At 32.6% G+C, this 20,942-nt stretch overlaps 3 protein-coding genes and 1 pseudogene across 4 annotated transcripts; 2 read left to right on the plus strand and 2 right to left on the minus strand.

Moving 5' to 3' along the window:
* Nucleotides 1-213: 213 nt before the first annotated feature.
* LOC149482993 (organic cation transporter-like protein) lies at nt 214-4,193 on the plus strand (annotated as a pseudogene).
* An 834-nt stretch (nt 4,194-5,027) lies between these two features.
* On the plus strand, nt 5,028-12,747 carry LOC149482994 (lysocardiolipin acyltransferase 1-like). 2 transcript variants are annotated; one of them, XM_089703105.1, is made up of 7 exons: nt 5,028-6,097; nt 6,434-6,540; nt 8,050-8,329; nt 9,422-9,618; nt 10,532-10,710; nt 11,839-11,942; nt 12,375-12,747. In XM_089703105.1, the coding sequence occupies exons 1-7, from the start codon at nt 6,034-6,036 to the stop codon at nt 12,617-12,619; spliced, it is 1,176 nt and encodes a 391-aa protein (XP_089559231.1). In that variant the 5' UTR covers nt 5,028-6,033; the 3' UTR covers nt 12,620-12,747. The 2 variants fall into 2 exon arrangements, with proteins under 2 accessions (XP_089559231.1, XP_089559232.1); XM_089703106.1 differs by having other exon boundaries at nt 5,029-6,248.
* Nucleotides 12,748-12,873: 126 nt separating this feature from the next.
* On the minus strand, nt 12,874-15,700 carry LOC149482995 (organic cation transporter protein-like). Its single transcript, XM_089703104.1, has 4 exons — nt 15,554-15,700; nt 14,757-15,110; nt 13,822-14,229; nt 12,874-13,622 (listed from the first exon to the last, which is right to left on the minus strand). The coding sequence occupies exons 2-4, from the start codon at nt 15,101-15,103 to the stop codon at nt 12,926-12,928; spliced, it is 1,452 nt and encodes a 483-aa protein (XP_089559230.1). The 5' UTR covers nt 15,104-15,110; nt 15,554-15,700; the 3' UTR covers nt 12,874-12,925.
* Nucleotides 15,701-17,908: 2,208 nt separating this feature from the next.
* Nucleotides 17,909-20,919, minus strand: LOC149482996 (organic cation transporter-like protein). Its single transcript, XM_089703109.1, has 3 exons — nt 19,724-20,919; nt 18,918-19,325; nt 17,909-18,840 (listed from the first exon to the last, which is right to left on the minus strand). Exons 1-3 carry the CDS (start codon nt 20,068-20,070, stop codon nt 18,108-18,110), a joined length of 1,488 nt encoding a protein of 495 aa, XP_089559235.1. The 5' UTR covers nt 20,071-20,919; the 3' UTR covers nt 17,909-18,107.
* Between the last annotated feature and the right edge of the window lie 23 nt (nt 20,920-20,942).

Below are 20,942 nucleotides of genomic sequence, written 5' to 3' on the forward strand. Positions count from 1 at the left end.
CATGTCAATTTCTTGAGAAGATTTAGATAAAGTCATGGCACCACTAGCGGTTAAACAATTCGACATATTTACTTTCAAGATACTTTATTATATAATAATATCGTATGGTATTATTAAATAACCAATTATTATTCGTATCTATCAAAATGCAAAATAACAGAAAAAAAAATATATTTAAAAACAGGTTTTTCGAGTATTGGTATATTTAATGAACTTGCCTACTTAAAATAAAATATGTTGGGATTAAAAAAGGCTACATTCAATTGAACCTATATCCACACTATAACTGTTAGGGAACAATTTAAATATTGATTAAAATTTTCCGTTTTGCAATACCTACCGTGACGAGGCCAACTAGAGCGCATCTCAAGTGAAGTGTATAATATACAACATTCCTTTTAAATTATGGTTGTGATTAATAACTTAATAGGTAACTTCGGAAAGTATCAATTATTTCTGTATGTTATAGTTTTCATGAGTAAATTTGGCGTTGCTTTCCACCAAATGGCAATTATATTTTTGGCGCCACCGATCAAATATACCTGTCCTGCAAATGAAACTTGCTGCAATGATCCTGTATATTTGATAAATCTATCTTCCCTCGTACTATAGTCATGGAATGGAACTTGATATGTGAAAATTCGTGGCTAAAAGATCTTACGCAAATGCTCTTTCAGTTTGGGGTTTTAAGCGGAAGTCTTTTATTTGGTATAATGTCCGACAGGTAACATGAATTTTGCATACCGGGTATTTAGTTTTCATGGGATAGGATTGTCGACTCATTCATATGACCTCCTTATGTGTTGGCAGATTACTATTTCAAAACTAACTAGGTAGGTACTTTATGATACTTTAGAAAGTAAATATATCTAGGTTTAACATTATTATTATGAATCATTATGATGATTATGTATGATGACTCGAGTTATCTTCAAAAACATCGTGATATACGAAATTACGATGTTTATTTCTATTTTTATAAGAAGGCATAATATAAGGCGCACGTACCAAATAAGTCCCTAAGTTTTTATTTATAAAATAAATACCTTTGGCATACATGAGATACATGCAAACAAACTTTTAGTCTTCGAAAACCTACGTTCCTTTTAATTATTATGAATAACAAATATGTACTACAAAATTGTAGGTACGGAAGACGTCCTACACTCGTGTTTTCTGTGGTATTAGAGGTGTTTACTGGAGTCATATCATCCTTCCTTCCGACGTACTGGAGTTTTACAATGGTTCGTATGATACTTGGAATGTCTGTGGGAGGAATTATGGTCGTCGGCTTCGTCCTTGTAATGGAATACGTAGGAGGAGTCTACAGAGATATCATATCAGCACTATTTCATGTTCCCTTTGCGCTTGGCCACATACTACTAGCCCTATTCGGATATTTAATAAGAGATTACGTACATTTTCAATTGGGCATATCCTTGGCTAATATGGTGCTATTGTCTTATATTTGCATTTTACCTGAATCACCTAGATGGCTTCTAGCAGCTAATAAAACGACGAAAGCCATAGAATTGATGGAACGAGTTGCAAAAATGTTAGTGAAATTTTACCTAATATATATTATTATTTACCTTATACAGGGTGTCCCAAAAAGTAGTGATGAACGGAAGCTGGGAGGTAGAGGACCTAAAGGGCTATCCGAATCACCCCCATGTATGTTATGCGATTTTTCGTATTTTCGGAGTTATGTTTTCAATTTTTCACCTATCGCCGAGTACGGTGATATTTTCACTCATGGTGACGTCAATTATTGCGGAAGGTGCTTGATTTTTTTTGTGTGCTAAGCTGAAAGATAGGCCAATTCAGTATGGTAACATTTACTATCGTTAGATCTTTGAATGGAATAAAAAAAAGAATTAAAATGCCAAGAAAGATAAAATTACCCAGTATGTTCTCCACTTCAAGGGCCCGTAAAAAAATAAAATCACATAAAAAAAGTTTTCCATTTGGCTTTTAAAAACTTGCTCTATCTATCAGGTAGCTACCCTGAAAATTTCATTTTATTATTCAGAAGGCTTCAATCGAAAAATTGAAATCTAAATGAGGTAAGTGCAAAAATTGAATTAACATGATGATTAATAAAAACAAATTAAAACCAATAACAAGGTGTTTAATTACCAGAAATTTTTAAAATGACCCCGCTATTGCTCAGTGCAAGTGCGACATCACCGTAAAAAGTTGTCTTTTAAATGTCTGAATGCCCTTTTATCATTTATAATGGTTTCTTCTGCTACTATGAATTTCCAGGTTATTTCGTTCAAATTGTGGCAGTCTCTCGTCTTTGTAGTATCCCCACGGAAAAAAATCAATAGGGTTTATGTCCGGGGACCGTCGAGGCCAGGCTAAAGGGCAAAGATACCCTGAAAGATGGATTGGTCGTTGCAGCCTGCGCATGCGCTGGTGACGCCTGCCTTAAAGCCTGGCCTGCACGGTCCCTCAACCTAAACCCCATTGATTTGTTTCAATGGGGATACTAAAAAGACCTCGGCTACTTGAGAGAATGCTACAATTTGGACGAAATAACCCGGAAATTCATAGTAGCAGAAGAAACCATTAAAAATGATAAAAGGGCATTCAGACATTTAAAAGACAACTTTTTACGGTGATGTCGCACTTGCATTGAGCAACAGCGGGGTTATTTTAAAAATTTCTGGTAATTAAACACCTATTTATGGGTTTTAATTTGGTTTTAATGATCATCATGTTAATAAAATTTTTGCACTTACCACATTTAGATTTCAATTTTTCGATTGAAGCCTTCTGAATAATAAAATGAAATTTTTAGGGTAGCTACCTGATAGATAGAGCGAATTTTTAAAAGCCAAATGGAAAACTTTTTTTATGTGATTTTATTTTTTTATGGGCCCTTGAAGTTGTGAACATACTGGGTAATTTTATCTTTCTTGGCATTTAATTCTTTTTTTATTCCATTCGAAGATCTAACGATAGTAAATGTTACCATACTGAATTGGCCTATCTTTCAGCTTACCACACAAAAAAAAATCAAGCATCTAGCGCAATAAGTCACGTCACCATAAATAAAAATCTCATCGTACTCAGCGATAGATGAAAAATTGAAAAAAATGTCATAACTCCGAAAATACGAAAAATCGCATAACATACATGGGGGTGATTCGGATAGCTCTCTAGGTCCTCTACCTCCCAGCTTCCGTTCATCACTACTTTTTGGGACACCCTGTATATGTAGTTGAAGTAATTCTTAGAAGTAAATCTTTGTTTGAAAAAACAATGAAAATTGTAATATATTTTTTCAGCAATAATCTTCCAACAAACGATATAGATCGTCAAATTCAACTATATCGCATCGAACACATTAGATTTGGAGACAGAAAATGATCATTTTTGGATTTGTTCCGAACAAAAAATCTAAGAAAACACATTCTGGTGATGTCTTTCATTTGGTTTGTGTGTAGCTACTGCTTCTACGGGGTCGTTCACTACACAAGTCACTTGACTGGTAATGTTTACATCAACGTTGTGGCCGGCGGGACTGTCTCTTTGTGCGCGTGCCTCATTGCAATTCCACTAGTGAAAGTTATGAACCGGCGAACATTAGTAATTGTACCTAATATATTATCGAGCCTCTGCTTTTTGTTTATAAGCCTCATACCTGAAGGAACGGGATCTGTAGTAATGGGTTGTTTGGGGATACTATGTTGCTTCTTAGTGTTTGTTGTACTCTATTTATATTGTTCAGAAATGTTTCCGACGGTAGTTCGTAATGCGGCGATAGGAATTGCCTCAATGATGGCTCGGCTAGGCGCTATGATTGCCCCATTCGTTGCTGCTTTGCGGCCACATGGAAAGTGGTGCGCACCCGTAGCATTCGGGATACTACCTTTAATAGCAGCCCTGCTATGTTTGCTTTTACCGGACACTAAGGATTGCGAATTAATGATGACGATAGAAGAAGGAGAATCTCTTGGGAATCAGACACGAAGAAACACTGGAACAACAACTGAAGAAGTAACATAATGTTCTCAGATTCAGAGATCGCAATTGTTTACGTTTAATAGTTCTTATGTAATAGTTCTGTATAAATTCTATAAAATTGTTTTACATTAAAGTAAAGTGCCTCATTGTCTTGTTTTATAAGTAAATGGATTGTTCATAAAATTATAGCAATTGAATTCCGCATTCAGGCAAATGCTTCAAATTATCATTTGTCATATTATAGCGTTACACAACTGTATGATACGAAATAACCCGGAAATTCATAGTAGCAGAAGAAACCATTAAAAATGATAAAAGGGCATTCAGACATTTAAAAGACAACTTTTTACGGTGATGTCGCACTTGCATTGAGCAACAGCGGGGTTATTTTAAAAATTTCTGGTAATTAAACACCTATTTATGGGTTTTAATTTGGTTTTAATGATCATCATGTTAATAAAATTTTTGCACTTACCACATTTAGATTTCAATTTTTCGATTGAAGCCTTCTGAATAATAAAATGAAATTTTTAGGGTAGCTACCTGATAGATAGAGCGAATTTTTAAAAGCCAAATGGAAAACTTTTTTTATGTGATTTTATTTTTTTATGGGCCCTTGAAGTTGTGAACATACTGGGTAATTTTATCTTTCTTGGCATTTAATTCTTTTTTTATTCCATTCGAAGATCTAACGATAGTAAATGTTACCATACTGAATTGGCCTATCTTTCAGCTTACCACACAAAAAAAAATCAAGCATCTAGCGCAATAAGTCACGTCACCATAAATAAAAATCTCATCGTACTCAGCGATAGATGAAAAATTGAAAAAAATGTCATAACTCCGAAAATACGAAAAATCGCATAACATACATGGGGGTGATTCGGATAGCTCTCTAGGTCCTCTACCTCCCAGCTTCCGTTCATCACTACTTTTTGGGACACCCTGTATATGTAGTTGAAGTAATTCTTAGAAGTAAATCTTTGTTTGAAAAAACAATGAAAATTGTAATATATTTTTTCAGCAATAATCTTCCAACAAACGATATAGATCGTCAAATTCAACTATATCGCATCGAACACATTAGATTTGGAGACAGAAAATGATCATTTTTGGATTTGTTCCGAACAAAAAATCTAAGAAAACACATTCTGGTGATGTCTTTCATTTGGTTTGTGTGTAGCTACTGCTTCTACGGGGTCGTTCACTACACAAGTCACTTGACTGGTAATGTTTACATCAACGTTGTGGCCGGCGGGACTGTCTCTTTGTGCGCGTGCCTCATTGCAATTCCACTAGTGAAAGTTATGAACCGGCGAACATTAGTAATTGTACCTAATATATTATCGAGCCTCTGCTTTTTGTTTATAAGCCTCATACCTGAAGGAACGGGATCTGTAGTAATGGGTTGTTTGGGGATACTATGTTGCTTCTTAGTGTTTGTTGTACTCTATTTATATTGTTCAGAAATGTTTCCGACGGTAGTTCGTAATGCGGCGATAGGAATTGCCTCAATGATGGCTCGGCTAGGCGCTATGATTGCCCCATTCGTTGCTGCTTTGCGGCCACATGGAAAGTGGTGCGCACCCGTAGCATTCGGGATACTACCTTTAATAGCAGCCCTGCTATGTTTGCTTTTACCGGACACTAAGGATTGCGAATTAATGATGACGATAGAAGAAGGAGAATCTCTTGGGAATCAGACACGAAGAAACACTGGAACAACAACTGAAGAAGTAACATAATGTTCTCAGATTCAGAGATCGCAATTGTTTACGTTTAATAGTTCTTATGTAATAGTTCTGTATAAATTCTATAAAATTGTTTTACATTAAAGTAAAGTGCCTCATTGTCTTGTTTTATAAGTAAATGGATTGTTCATAAAATTATAGCAATTGAATTCCGCATTCAGGCAAATGCTTCAAATTATCATTTGTCATATTATAGCGTTACACAACTGTATGATAAATGTATAGATTTATTGACTTTGAAATAAATTTGTATGGGTTCTAATCCAGCGACGGACTTCCTAAGGTTTCCTTAACGTCCCGTCAGTTTATGCCTGCCGCCATGGCAGCGGGCCCTCTTATTTGTGGTGCTTGGTATTACACCATTCTCGCTGGTAAGTTAATATTAGAGTCTCTACTTTCTATATTTGGATAATTTAGCAACGTTACAAAGTTGTGACTATATATATATTATCTTATCATTAATATTCTGTCGAATGTCAGGCTGTTTAGAAAGTATGAAGTAGATTCATTCAATTCGATTTTGTGAGTAACAGAGCCTACACGATGTCTCCGATTAAAAAACATAATCGATATAGGTAAATGATATGAATGACTGAATACACGCAAATTTGAAATTTGCTACTATCAAAATATATGAAACAAGTTGGTCATTTTATTAATTGAATAAACAATATTGTGTAGTTTTTGTATAACAAACTTTATTTCAGGATTTTACATTCTGTACTGTCCTGTACTGTACTTAATGTTCATAAATCAAGTTATATATAGGAAAATCGTTGATCTATTATTCGCATTATGGGAGCTGTATCCAGTAGTGAGTATCATTATATTATTATAATATGATAAAACAGAATATTGAAGAATAATTATTAACTTCTAAATAATATTACATAAATCTATACAGTAAATAAATTACATTAAAGTCGACAAAATTGAAAGCTTTACATAAAGCTTTCATACCTTACAATTTAAAAAAACATTAGATTAGAACCGAGTAATGGCGTCGCTCCCTTGTGTACTTTGTGTGAAAGATTAAAAAGTCTTGATCTGGTACAGAAGTATAAAACCAATACTGCCCACCAGAGACTAAAGAGCAGTAACAGCCTTTTTGTGATTTTTCGTTTTATTAGTGATTCTGAAAGCGGGTTTCTTAAGCTTTCTATTGAATTAACTTACTTATTTCTAAGACTATAAGAATGGTTTTTATTTAACAGTTTTCACTTACTGCAAACGAAAAAAATTAACAATTTGGCGTGATTTCCCAACTAAAATACAGTATAAATTATACTGCAGATTAAATTTTAAGGTTTCATAACTAAAATGCAGTAAGCAATATAATTTTACAGTTCTTTAGATAGTTTTATATTTCTGGAAAAAAATTAAAAAAAAAATTAATACGCAGTAAAATTTACCGCCATACAAGCTATTTTTACTGCAAATTAAGAAAATACAATTTATTGTCACGAACTCCCAACTAAAATGCAGTAAAATCAAAGCTTGTCGCATTTTAGTTGTGAATACTTAACATTCTTTTATCATTATAAACTGACTAACACGCAGTAAAATACAGCATTACTGCAGATTAGTTTGGATAGCATAATGACACAGATATGATTATTCCTAGCTAAAGTGCAGTTAATGTTTTAAATACTGCAACTGTGAACTAGCTATTTTTCTTACTGCACTAGTAAATTGAACACTTTTTTCTTAAAAAACTAACTAAAATGCAGTATTTTTTTGACCTTACTGCATGTTAGTTGGGTTTCTTGACAAAATAACTGATCCAAACGCAGTAATAGGGCTTTTTGCTGCATTTTACTAAGTTTAAAATGGTATTTTTTACAAAAAAGGCTATGCAGTAATAGGCACCAAAAACAATAAATGGCCATAATAAATTCAGTTATTAAGATATATTTTTTTTTATTGCTTTAACGTGTGAACCTATGCCTTTACAACCTTTCTGCATTCAAATTTTTTTGCTTATCATTCTGTTGATTTTTTAAAATCAATTCTTAACTTTAAATGCGTTTTACTCGAAATCGTGATTTTGCTGTTACTGCACTTTAGTGTATGGTGGGCAGAATAATCGATCAATTAAACAGATGTGAAATGCCCTTTCATCCCACAAGAACACACAGGACCTAACTTTATTCCTGTAATTCAAAGTGATAGATACCTCTATAGTGAAAAAAATACTATATGTACTGGTACATTATCCCTCACGTTTAATTATTATAGAATTAATAATTATAAAATATATTACAAAAATAATGTAAGCAAAGCCAACCAACTTATCTAATGATGCGTATTTCACATTTTTCAGGCGCTATTCCAATGGTTTTGCGGTACCACGCTACATTATTATGGCGATTATGTGAATCCAAACGAAACAACTATAATTGTAATGAATCATAGAACGAGAGTTGATTGGAATTATGTATGGATTGCTTTGTATCACGCGACACAAAACCCTAATTACCCCGAATGCATTTGTAAAGAAACTGATGCTATTGAAGAACACAGTATTTTAGACATGATTGCAGGTGGAAAGTCGCGGATAAAAATTGTATTAAAGGATGAAATTAAATCGGTTCCTGGTATGGGTAAGTATTTGATGCGAATACTTTTTATTTACTGGTAGGTACTACATTTTATTTTTCAATGTTGCAAAAAAAAAAAAAAACTTTGTTTGGCAAACCGGCCGCGCGGTGTGTCGTCTGAATGTAAATGTAGCGTTGCCTTTACTACTTTTACTCTACTTCATTGCTCTCCATTTCTGCCAAAGCATCGGTACATCGACTCTCATAACATATAAAGTAGATTATATCTCACATGACACCAGTGAGTCGTAACAGGGTTATTGTAAATTAAATTATTCCCTTCTAGATTTTGTTAGAAGCAAGGTCAGGTGCTGTGAATCTCACAAAGTAGTTTTAAAATATTGAATCTCCTATTTACATACTGATAAATTTTATTAAAGAAACCAATAAACTTTCCATTAAAATACATTAGCTAAATCGATTATAAAACAAAACCTTTGAAGGTGACATTTTAATGTCGATGGTCCTAATTTTATGCAAATTTATTGGTATCCATAAAAGTGTGTGTTTTTATGTATTAAGCGCGTCACACACGGTGAAGATACTATAATATTTTATCTTAAGATACTGTAATATTTTATATTACAGTAATATAATATAAAATATTATAGTATCTTCACCGTGTGTGACGCGCTTTAGTTTCGTTGATTAGTTTATAGAAATGTGTATTATTTTTAATACTCATAGTATATTCAGCAGTCAGCATAGCGTTTGACTAAATCTTTTGGTTCGCTATTCGATAAATCTAGTTTTATCATAAGCTAAGTACATACTTACAGGCCTAGATCGAGCCTATTTCGTCACTTCCGTTGTACCTACTACTTACTTCTATAATTGTGGGATTTATTTTTATATAAATTGCATCCTTATGTTTTATTGTATTATTTTAACCTCGTATGTGTAATCTTCTGTGAAGGTGTTAACGAAATAAGATTAGTTTATTGTTTCTGTATTAGTTACAAGGCAGTAAGAAGGAATTACTGGATTGTTATCACCAAATAGGTACGCATATAAATTATCAAAATTGTTTCTAGACGACTCGTCTATTTACATAATGCACTAGAGCACGTCATTTTACGACTATTTTTATTATAGGTTGGATAATGCAATTGAACTTCTTCCTTTACGTCAAGAGAAATTGGCAAGAGGATCAAGTGAACATGACGCAGTATGTGGAATACTACAAGAAGCTCAAATACAATCAACGCATCGTGCTATTTCCGGAAGGAACTGATTTGAGTGAGGAAAATAAACGGAAAAGTGAGAGATACGCAATCACAAAACAATTGCCGGTCAGATGTAAACATGTATTGTTATAATATAGTGTAGATAAATCAACATTGTAGAATACGGGTTCAAGCATTTTGATAAGAGTTGAATAGCTTTTGAGTTTTGAGACACGACTCGCCGCGGTCTGCTCTACATTGTAGCGACATTGCATTACCATAAATAATTATTGTTCATAGCTTTGAAGATTTTGCTTTTGAGAAAATCAAAATAAATATGTTATCCAGTTCCTATTATATAATGAACTAGCGGTCCGCCCCGGCTTCGCCCGTGGTACATATTAACGTTTTCTCTACATAAAAACCATCCTCGTACTTCAAGGAATATAATAAAAAAAGAATTATCGAAATCGGTTCAGCCGTTCTCAAGTTATGCGCTTACCAACACATTTTGCGATTCATTTTTATATATATAAGATTTTGCCTTCCTATATTAATCAAACACATTCTTGAAATAACATTACTTTGAGTGTATTTATTAGCTACGAATTTCTTCATGTTTATTGTTATGTGAGAGATAACTTGAGTGGCTTATGAATTAAACAATTAATAGTGCAGAAAAACTGTAAACACATAATTACGTTCAAAGAATTATATTAATGGATCGGTAGTTTCACCAATTATTCCTTATTACAATGCTTACCTAATTATTTAATTAACAATCATAATGATATTTTGTTGATAAAATTTATTATAGAATCAAATTTAAAAAAAGAGCAACATATTTCTACCCCAATATTTTATAAATATGTATATATCCATCATATAGCCTAAATGTAGAGTTGTCATCAAATTAAATAATCTCAACGAAAACATGATTTTGTAGCTTTTAGACGAGGACAGCTTTTCAATTGACTTACAAATAAATGTTAATTGGTGGATAACAATTCGTTAATCTATTTTGGTCTGTATTTTTTAGATATATGAGTTCGTTCTACATCCCCGGACCACTGGCTGGTCGTCTCTCTGCACCAGTTTGCGCGACTCTGGACTCAAGTCTGTTTATGACGTCACAGTGGCCTATGATAGACCTGCGCAAAATGAATTGGACTTACTGCGCGGAAAGATACCGAGACACGTGTATTTTTGTTTCAAACGGTAATTCAGTTAAGATTACTATCCATTCTTATAGTTGTTATCTATTTAAGTTCTATTGTGTGGTATAACTTTTGCGAAAGATAATAAATTTATGGACGATGTTATGCAGGATATCGGATTTAGTCAAGAAATAAAAATTAAAATCTTTGCAAATGAGCAATAAAATTGAGTATTTTTTAAGAAGTCTCATTCAGAAAATTGTGCTTATCTAGTAGCTTTTAAAATTCGACTACCTAAGCATTAAGATATTTCACCATATTTCACCGGAATAAACATTCCAATTACACTAAAAGATAAATGAAGAATACGTTGAGAATGTACTAAGATATAATAATGCATCGAAAATGTAAACCTTGCTGAAACCTTGGTATAGAATTTGAGGAAATAAGCAACTTCTTGGAGTTTACTTTTACCTTCAGCAAAGCCTTAGCTGTCAGTTAAATTAGAGTGTAGATTTTTCTACAGTCATTATGGACTTAATGTTAATATATAGGTTTTTTGAATGTATTGTTTTATACATAGCTGCATAGGTACGAATTTGGTGCAATTCATAAGGAACAATACAAAAGTTCCGTCTTTTATCCGTACAACAGGTTTTGTTACCTTGCATAGTAATAATTATGAAGGTTACTTCTAAACAATTCTATTTACAATCTAAGAAATATTTGTATGGAAGAAATAAAAATATTGTCCTTTTATTTTTATAATATATAAATTACTATATAAGCGATTTATGGAGAAGATGACAGATTTCTGTTTTCTATAAATTTTATTCAGTATTCACGCTTTGTTTAGGTTTGGTTGGTAGCGGTGTGAGAAATTATTTATTTATTATAAGAAATTTTTGTACCATTAATCATTGAGTTATCAAACGTCTTTGATTGTCTATGTCAATGTCTATGTATATTAATTCTACAGCTGTCTGTCTGTAATAGTAACCTCATTTGAGAGCATTTAAGTATTGCGGGTCTAAGTGCGGGTCGTATCATATTGTTAACTAATTTATTGAAATGTTAATTATTATAGTACAAGAAAGATGACACTTTAAATTTTATCAGTTCGAAATATTTTATTTAAAGTAGGTACATAGTATAGGTAACTAAAGAATTTATTTCTCTAACAACAAAGGTATTCCATTGAAGAGCTACCCAGGGACGAAGAACATTTAAAAACCTGGCTCATGAATCGCTGGACAGAGAAAAATGCTTGCTTACAGAAATTTCACAATGAAGGTAAATCAAATATTTATTTAAAATTTAATTGAGTAGCTAGTAAGTTATTTTTTTATTTAGCATTTGCGAATTACTCTTAAAATTTAAATAATATAAATAATTCTGCTCGGACCTTAGGAAAAGAGATAAAAATCTCGTTCCACTTAAACAAACAGACACAGCTTTTTCTATAAAAGGAAGATTTCCATAATATTTATTTGGTCCGGTTATCTTGAGATTGCCCCAAAGATTTCAGCAGGATTTAAAAAGTTTTTACAAAAAGGCAGGTGAATTACTTAGGTAGGTAAGTCTAATGCTAGTCTAATCTAATTTTGTGTTGCTTGTATAAATCGGAAACCACTTTACCGATTTTTATGAAATTTGATTTGCAGGGTATATTATAATGTAGTGTGGTGGTGGTTGGAAATAAATGGTCAATTATTATTATTTCAGGTGTTTTCACTGACTTTGCAACAAACAGGCCGGTAACAGAAAGAAGTCCAAGATCTCTAACGGTTGCCAAAATAGGCTTCATTTTCTGGACATTCATAGATTTGCTTTTCATTTATGGTTTATGTTATAGCATTGTGTTTAGATTTTGGGTGTTATATCATTCTCTATTGTTCATCCTTGTCACTAAGTATTGTGATGGTTTCCAAAAAATTCAGTATAGGCTGTTGAATAGAACGTATAAGTAATTGTAAGTAATTAAAGAATAGTTAGCATCTAGTTAGCATAATATGAATATTTTTTTAAGAATAAATCACTGTGGATTCTCAGCGATGCCAAATTGTATATGTGTGTATTAAATTATTTGTGTGACAAAGTTGGGTTTTAATTATTATGTCTCAGTTTCCATATCCTTATGAATTTTTATAGCAGGATTCAGTGACTAGAAGAAATAGTTTTATTCTTTTCAATTATACACATAAGTAGATAATAAAACACAACGAAACATACATAAACTTATATCTCTATGTAATTATTTATGCGAAATTATAGAACTATTGCGATTGAGTTTTCTTCTTTTTGTAATGTTCAGTCTCTTCAATCGTGTTCAACAGAACAGTGTCTTTGGTTTCTCTTAACGGAAGGCATAGCGCACCACCTAACAGTGACACTGCACTAAAAACTAAAATAGAGCCCCATTCTGAATCTAAATTAACCACGAAGGGCGCTATAAAGCCGCCAATTCTCGCGAACATTGACGCGAAACCCATAGCTGAATTCCTCAAAACGGTCGGGAACACTTCAGAAGTATACAAGTATATCAGGATAAACGCGATGTATATTATAATTTGGCCCAATATTGCGAAGCTTAATGTTGCATACTTCATGTCGCTCGGTATAAATATAAAGACTAACAAAACAAGGCCTGTACCAACAAAGGTGACGACCATAGACATCTTTCGGCTTACGTACAAAGATAGGGCTACGACGAGAAATAGTGCTGGGACAAATCCAATAGCAGACAGAAACACGTTAAGGTAGATATTGCCATCGAGGCGACCGATGTACTGGTTGATGCCAAAGAAAGTATGGGAGCAGCATAGCCAAATAAGAGCATTTATGAGGGTATACACTCTCATTTTTGGTGTCTTAAATAAGTCTAAATAGGACCCGTTGTTTTGCTGATCACTATTGTTATGTAGTAATTCTTTTTCGACTATATGCTTGATGTTGTTTGTGGGTCGATTATTTCTGAAAAACAAAAAAGCATTTTAATAAATATCCAAACCATACAACAACAACAATCGCAAAGATAAAATTTGAACATTTTTATGAAAGACCAGTACCTATAGCTTTTATCTCATAAGCAAATTTTGCTATGTATCTTAATAAAGGATTCTCAGATGTGTAAAATTGTGTATGTATTATAAGAAAATAAATCAAATCTTACTTCTTAGCTATGTAGGTGAGCACTTCTATTGCTTGCTCTTTCCTGCCTTTAGTGATTAACCATCGAGGAGATTCCGGTATAAAATTGTAGTAGAACAATACGAACAGCCACGGCATTGAAATGGACAATTGTAGATACCTCCAGTCCCGTACAAAATACGCAATAAGTGGCAGTAATATATAACTCAATGTGTAGGCTATTTCGTTAAGCCCAGTCAAGTATGGCCTAAAGGATTTTCCAGAAAGTTCCACAAGCATAACGTAGCAGCAAATTAAAGTTCCACCGACCGATGCTCCAATGAGTAAACGGCATACAATAAACATCCATAGTTGAGGTACTATCGCTGATGTGCCCACAAAGAAAATTTGTGACATTAGAGCTAGTAGAATAGCGATTCGTCGGCCATATCTGAAATATTCAAAATAATAAAAATAAATATGTGATACGAAGCAGTTTTTGTTGTAGATCCAGTCCAGTTAGCCCTTTTCTAAATTCGGTCAGGAAAAAAATCTTGTAGAAAATTGTGATGAAGGTCAAAGTCAAAGACTTAATATCAGGATATTTAGCTTAGCATAATCATTAATCATTCGCTGAGGTTAAAGCTTAGTTTAGAAAAGAAAATAGGTATATTATTGCAAACTATGAAGATGATTTATGGGGAGTATTTTAGACTGCGCTGCGTCATATCAACATCATTTTCCCGTAAACTATTATTTTTCTTTGTGTGCATTATAAGATACCTAGATCTAAACCAAGGCTTTTAATTATTTTCAAATATAGATCATAGAACTCAAAATTTGCCTTATTAAAACGAAGTACGAAATCAGAAAGGAAGGAATTCAACATGTAGAGCATTGTAGAGCTTTTCTTAAGTCTTAAAATATATTATAACGGGGGTCTACTAAATGTAAGAATTACATTAATTAATATTTTACCTGTCTGAGATATATCCGTAAAATATGCTCCCAAACAATATACCCACTTGTAGAGACGATTGCGCTAAACTTGCCAAGTGTTTTTTATTACATATGAGATTCCAAGTCGTAGGAACTGAATTCACAATAGCGCTTGTATCATACATCGGATTATCGCAAGGACAGTGGTTCGTTAGATTCTGTGTGCCTTCATCCATGCAAACATATTGAACACTGGGTACCACAAAGACCACATTAACCAATTGAAAGTCTGACGGAAGTCGACCCATAGTCAATAGGAGTAAAATCCATGCTTGATATTTTCCGAACCGGCCTATGACGGTCTCCAAAGGGTCGTCACTTGTCATGATTTATCTGCAAATGATAGTTACCATCAAACATACTATCTCAGTACGGAAGGACGTTATAATTTCTATTTACACGACGTAATCTTACGCTTATATCAGTGTTGTAAGATAAGTCATCATAAAAACGGTGTTTAAATAAATATTAAGCGAACGTGTTGTATGGTGTTTAAATAAAGTTTTGATTACATCTTTTGTAGAAAAATTATTTTTCGTTTATGAGGTAATCTGTAACTAAATAAGGAAAGGAAAAAATATGAACTGTGAGCAGTTATAGTTACTTATTTTTTTTTACAATTGATTTATGTAATATGTTTGAGGAAAAATCTCAGTTACCTAGTATTACTTACTATGTATTGTATCTAATATTATCAATCATATTTATTCTCTAACAAAACTGGAAATAAAAAGTAGAAAAAAATAACATGATAAAAACAAAAACAATTCACTTACCAAATTAATAAAATCACTTTAACTTCCAATTGCATGGTAGCATAACGCATAATAAAATCTGAATAAGAGTGATTACTTTTATCATTTGTTTTTATGCGTAGGTGCTCCTTATATGTGTTCGCTAATCTTAACTGGTAGGTATAATTTGTTATCATTTATCCTTACTATATTTACACGTTGTTTGCTAGAAATTGCTTGCTTTTGTTCTGTGAGCAGTATATTTGTAAATAATTTAATCAAAAGAAATGACAGCCCTGTAAACCTAAAAGTACCATGTACATTTTTTTATATTCTTTATTAATTAGTTCATTGGGACACCATGTAGGGGACGTCCTTTCCGATACAAAAAAAAAATACATTTAATCATTCATAAATAGATAATAGTTATGAATACTAGACAAATATGTCATGCAGAAGATATAATATTATCTGTCCGCATACGACGCGACGTTAGATTTTGACTTTCGCCTCACTTCGAAGTTCGAATAATGCAATACAATTACAAATTGTCGAAATAATATAACATTTTGGGGTGTGTTTTGGGGTATTTTGTACTAACCACGTGACATAGTAGTAGCTTCGTTTACAAATTAGGAAGTATCGATTTCTTTGTTATAATAAATAAATACCTAATACATAAATACATAGAAGAGTTTAATTTCTCACATTTAAATTCATGTTCAAAAATGAATGACATAAGTATAGTTACCAGCAAAAAGTGGTATAAAGTATGAGATTTATGCATAAAGTAAGTACCTAACAGACTGATTTATTTTGTCAGAATTCTCAGTTGAGAGTTGGCATAGGGTAAATAGTTTAGTGCTAGCGCGCACGAGCAACTTTGTCTCCGCATCTATTTTGTCTCTCCACCCATGGGCTAGTATGAAAGTACGCGCACGTAGCGACGCAATTCCCCATACAATTGATGGGAGAGGCGGAGACAAAGTTGCTCGTGCGCGCTAGCTCTTAAAAATAGTTTAAATATCTTGTCCACTACTGTAATCTACAAATTATCTCCAATTGCTTATCATTTGTAAGACACATTCTTGAAGATAGAAGGTACCTAACCTTGATATAGATCTTTAGAAAAAGTGAGCATATAGGTCACAATCCACAGATAAGATAAAATCAATACATTATAAATAATAATATTGATATTTAAAAAAATACTCATCATGTCTTGCTATTTATTATGGTACTTTTTGAATTGTTGAAATAACTTTAATAATCAATATCAATCATAATCAATCATTCAATTGAATAATCAAATAGATAGATAGTAGTGAAGTCCCGTGTCCCCAACTCCCAAGTGGGGTAAGGGGCAGATATATTATGCATACATCTGTTTCACTGATCTATTTTCTTTAGGGACCAGTAGGTGGATCAGCATTCTGTGTTCTGCCAGACCGAGACATTTTCTTCTTCTCCACCGAGAATCGAAACCAGGACCCTTCGGTTTCACGCTCACGCGTGCACTCAGGCGGTCAAAACAATCAAATATGCTTGATAAATTTCTTGCTATTATTTAAAATCACTAAAATTTATATTAGTAAAATAAGATTAGGTATATTCACTCCAACTAGGTAATTTTTCGGCATGGAATCAAAAGTAAAAATACTTTTTTTTTCTCTCAATAATTTAACAAAATGCGTATTTAATATAGACCGTATATCTGAACATGCAAAAGTTATTACATATTATACACATCGAGATAAGTAATCACACGTGACAATAGACAATATAAAAGATTACAACGAAAGAGACGATAACGTCGCTCTATGTTATAAACCAAGAAGTGGAAATCTCTTGCACTAGGAAGTCATACAAAGTATGCGTATTAACATATTTATACAAATATACTTACATATGTATTATATTAAGGTAAGTACTTAAAACGTACAATGGAATAAAAATTAACTGTAAGTACCTAAATTTATCTAAATTAACTGTAGGTTTTTTTAACCTAATTTACGTATGATATAACCTTTGTTAAAGCTCGCGTTGAATAATTAATATATCATGTAGTAGGTATAACATAAATATTGTCATAATAATATTAATTTTATGCAATAATACAATGCTTTGATATTATCAATTATAGACATCTGAAAAGTTGTAAAAGCGTCTAATAAAATTTGCAACAGCTTAAGAATTTATTTACGTCTTAAGGCCGTTATTGCTAATTTATTGTATGAAAAAATTCTTATCACTCACTATATAGATTATTAGGCATAAATCAATAAATAAATTTTGGTAATTTTTTTCTTTTATTACAACTTATACCTAGATAAATAATTATTATTGATAACTAACAATTAACATATTTAAATATTAAAACTATAGTAGGTACTATAGAAACTTTTCATAGATAGGTAACATGCATACAAAAAAGGGGTACCAAATACCAAATGATAGTGATTAATAATTATTATAGGCTTATCGCAATTCGCAACGTAAAGGAAGATGCGAAAGGAAAGCTATATAGAACCTATTATTAACATAATTATTTATTATTTAATTAATTATGGATAATGATTTACTAACACACATAACATTAACTAATTGTATTTTGAGCCTTAGAATTCTCAGTGTTTTCTTTGTTGTCCAGCTCATTTTTATTTTCTGTCTGTTCAATTGTATTCAAAAGTACGGTTTCTTTTGTTTCTGGTAAAAATATGCATAGAGAAGCAGCGCATATAGCCAGAATACTAAATATAAGTATTGATACCCATTCTACACCGATATTAACAACGAATGGTGCAATAAAACTTCCGAATCTAGCAAATACTGACGCGAAACCCATCGCCGAATTCCTTATGACGGTAGGGAATATTTCAGAAGAATATAAGTATATCTGTACAAAAGATGTATAGGCCCCAATCATGCCGATAATAGCCAACACTCGTGTCACGGTTTCCAACGATCGTGGAATTACTATAAACAGCAATAATGAAATAGCTGCTACACTAAAGCTAGTTATAACACTAGTTTTTCGTTTTAAATAAAGTGAAGCTAATACAACTAGTACTAAACCAGGTATGAGACTCGTCGCTGACAGAGCAACATTTATGTAAATGTTGCCTTGTAATCGACCGATGTATTGATTGATACCAAAGAACGTATGTGCACAACAAAGCCAAATAAACGTTATTATCAGAGTGTATCTCCTAATCTTTGGCGTCTTAAATAAGTCTAAATAAGAAACGTGCTCTTTTCTTTCTTCATTTAAGGCAGCCGCGTATCCCTTTTCCACTATCGCTTCTATATCTTTGGTTGGCATATTATTCCTGAAATGTTAATTTTGTAATTAAATTTGATGTATGACGTTATTTATAATACCCGCTTTGTCAAGAAATTCACTTACTTCTTTGCGATGAATGTTAAAAGTTCAATAGCCTCCTTTTTCCTTCCCATTGTAATTAGCCATCTGGGTGATTCCGGTATCAGATAATAATAAAATAATACAAAAACCCAAGGCAATGAGGTCACTAATTGTAAATGTTTCCAATCTCTTAAGAAATACGCGATCAGCGGAAGTGACAAGTAACTGAATATATACGAAAATTCTATGAGACCCGGTAAGTAAGGTCTGAATGATTTTCCGAATAGTTCGATTACAATGATATAACAGCAGAGCATAGTGCCTCCTACTGCCACTCCTATGAAGAAACGGCAGACAGCAAACATCCAAAATTCCGTCGATGCGGCAGATATTGCCACAAAAAATACTTCTGCTGTCAACGCAAGTAAACAAGCAATCTTGCGTCCGTATCTAAAAAATAAAAACTTGTAAAATAAAAAATAACAAACATACAGTGCCGATGTTATTCATTTTGGTTCACATTTTTAACAGGTTATTTATTTTGTTGATTGGCGTATAATAAAACAATATCTGATTAAATATTTACGTCGTCTGGCACTCACACACGTGTTTTAACTACTTCATTTGATTTTTCAAGGGCGAAAAAATTTTTTTTTATTAAAAATGTTGAAATTAAAATCATACAATATCGCATAAGAGAAAGAAAGGATCAAATTATATTAATGACGAGGATAGATGTACCCAGACCCATAAAATAGGCAATAAATAATATTCGAAGACGTGGTATGAGGCATTCAGTCTGCTGGGCTTGACTAGATTAATTGATTATATCAATGATAAACACTTACCTGTCTGAGACATGTCCATAAAATATGCTTCCAGCCAATATACCAATTTGCAACATAGACTGGCCTAAGCTGGCTAAATGACGATTGTCACAAATTAAATTCCACTCACTCGATACAGAACTCATAACGGTGCTGGTATCGTACTCAGGATTTTTACAGGGACAAAAGTTTGAGGCATTATTAGCCCCTTCATCCTTACACACGTATTCAGGGTTTGGCAATATGAACACGACGTTTGTCAACTGATATTCAGTAGGAAACCGACCTATAGATATAAGAAAGAATATCCACAGTTGATATCTTCCGGAACGTCCTATGGTTTTTTCTATGACATCTTCAGCCTCCATTTTCTGTTCTTAGGTATATGATGATACGCTTACACTGATATTGATGTTACCACAAATAATACATCACTGTCTTATATTTCAGTCACAACTAAATATTTTATTGAGGGGAATGGCACAGGTGATAAAGTATTTTAATAATTAATTCGTTTCCCCTGATTCACTTTTAAAACTCATTGTGTTATTTTAAATGTATAAATCCATTTTATAACAAAGTATTTGTTTAACGCACGCTTACATACATACTTATGGAAGGCGGATTAAATGCATTAGTATCTCATTTTTATCAGTTTTATAACCGAGTTTTGATAATAATCATAAAAATAGACATTTGAATTGTGAATATTTTCTTATTTAATTTTTTTGTTAACGCAAATTTGATACCAAGTACCCTGTAATATATAGTCTAAGGAAGTACCACAATCCAGGAGGCAGAAGCTCGAACATCATTTTCCGAAGGTAGTGTTAAATAATAGAAAAGAGATTTGGATACATAACTATTTAAAAATCAACTACTAGACACTTGATATTATCAAAACCAAGATTATGAAAATCTTTTAGGTAAATAGTAATGCACATAATGAATGTAGTTTTTATAATGACGATCCTGGCCTTATATTTAAAAGTTACCCAGAGGTACATTTTTTTGTAAAAAATAATTATCTTGAAAATTTTAATACACCTAGGTGAATTTTATGTCAAATCATTCAAGGGAATATTTGCTAATCATGAATAGGGTGACCAAAAGTTCGCTTTGATGTATTAATTGTTCACATAAGTCATCAGTAACATAAAAAAAATGTTTATGTTTGTATCAATTATTAATAGTTTTCTTATCCTTATGATTCGAATGTTGCCACTTGAAGCGGAACGTC

This window comes from Colias philodice, chromosome 14 (assembly GCF_061535455.1).
Source record: "Colias philodice isolate Cphi_HAF_F1 chromosome 14, ilColPhil1 Martin Lab GWU primary, whole genome shotgun sequence".
NCBI classification, from domain to species: domain Eukaryota; kingdom Metazoa; phylum Arthropoda; class Insecta; order Lepidoptera; family Pieridae; genus Colias; species Colias philodice.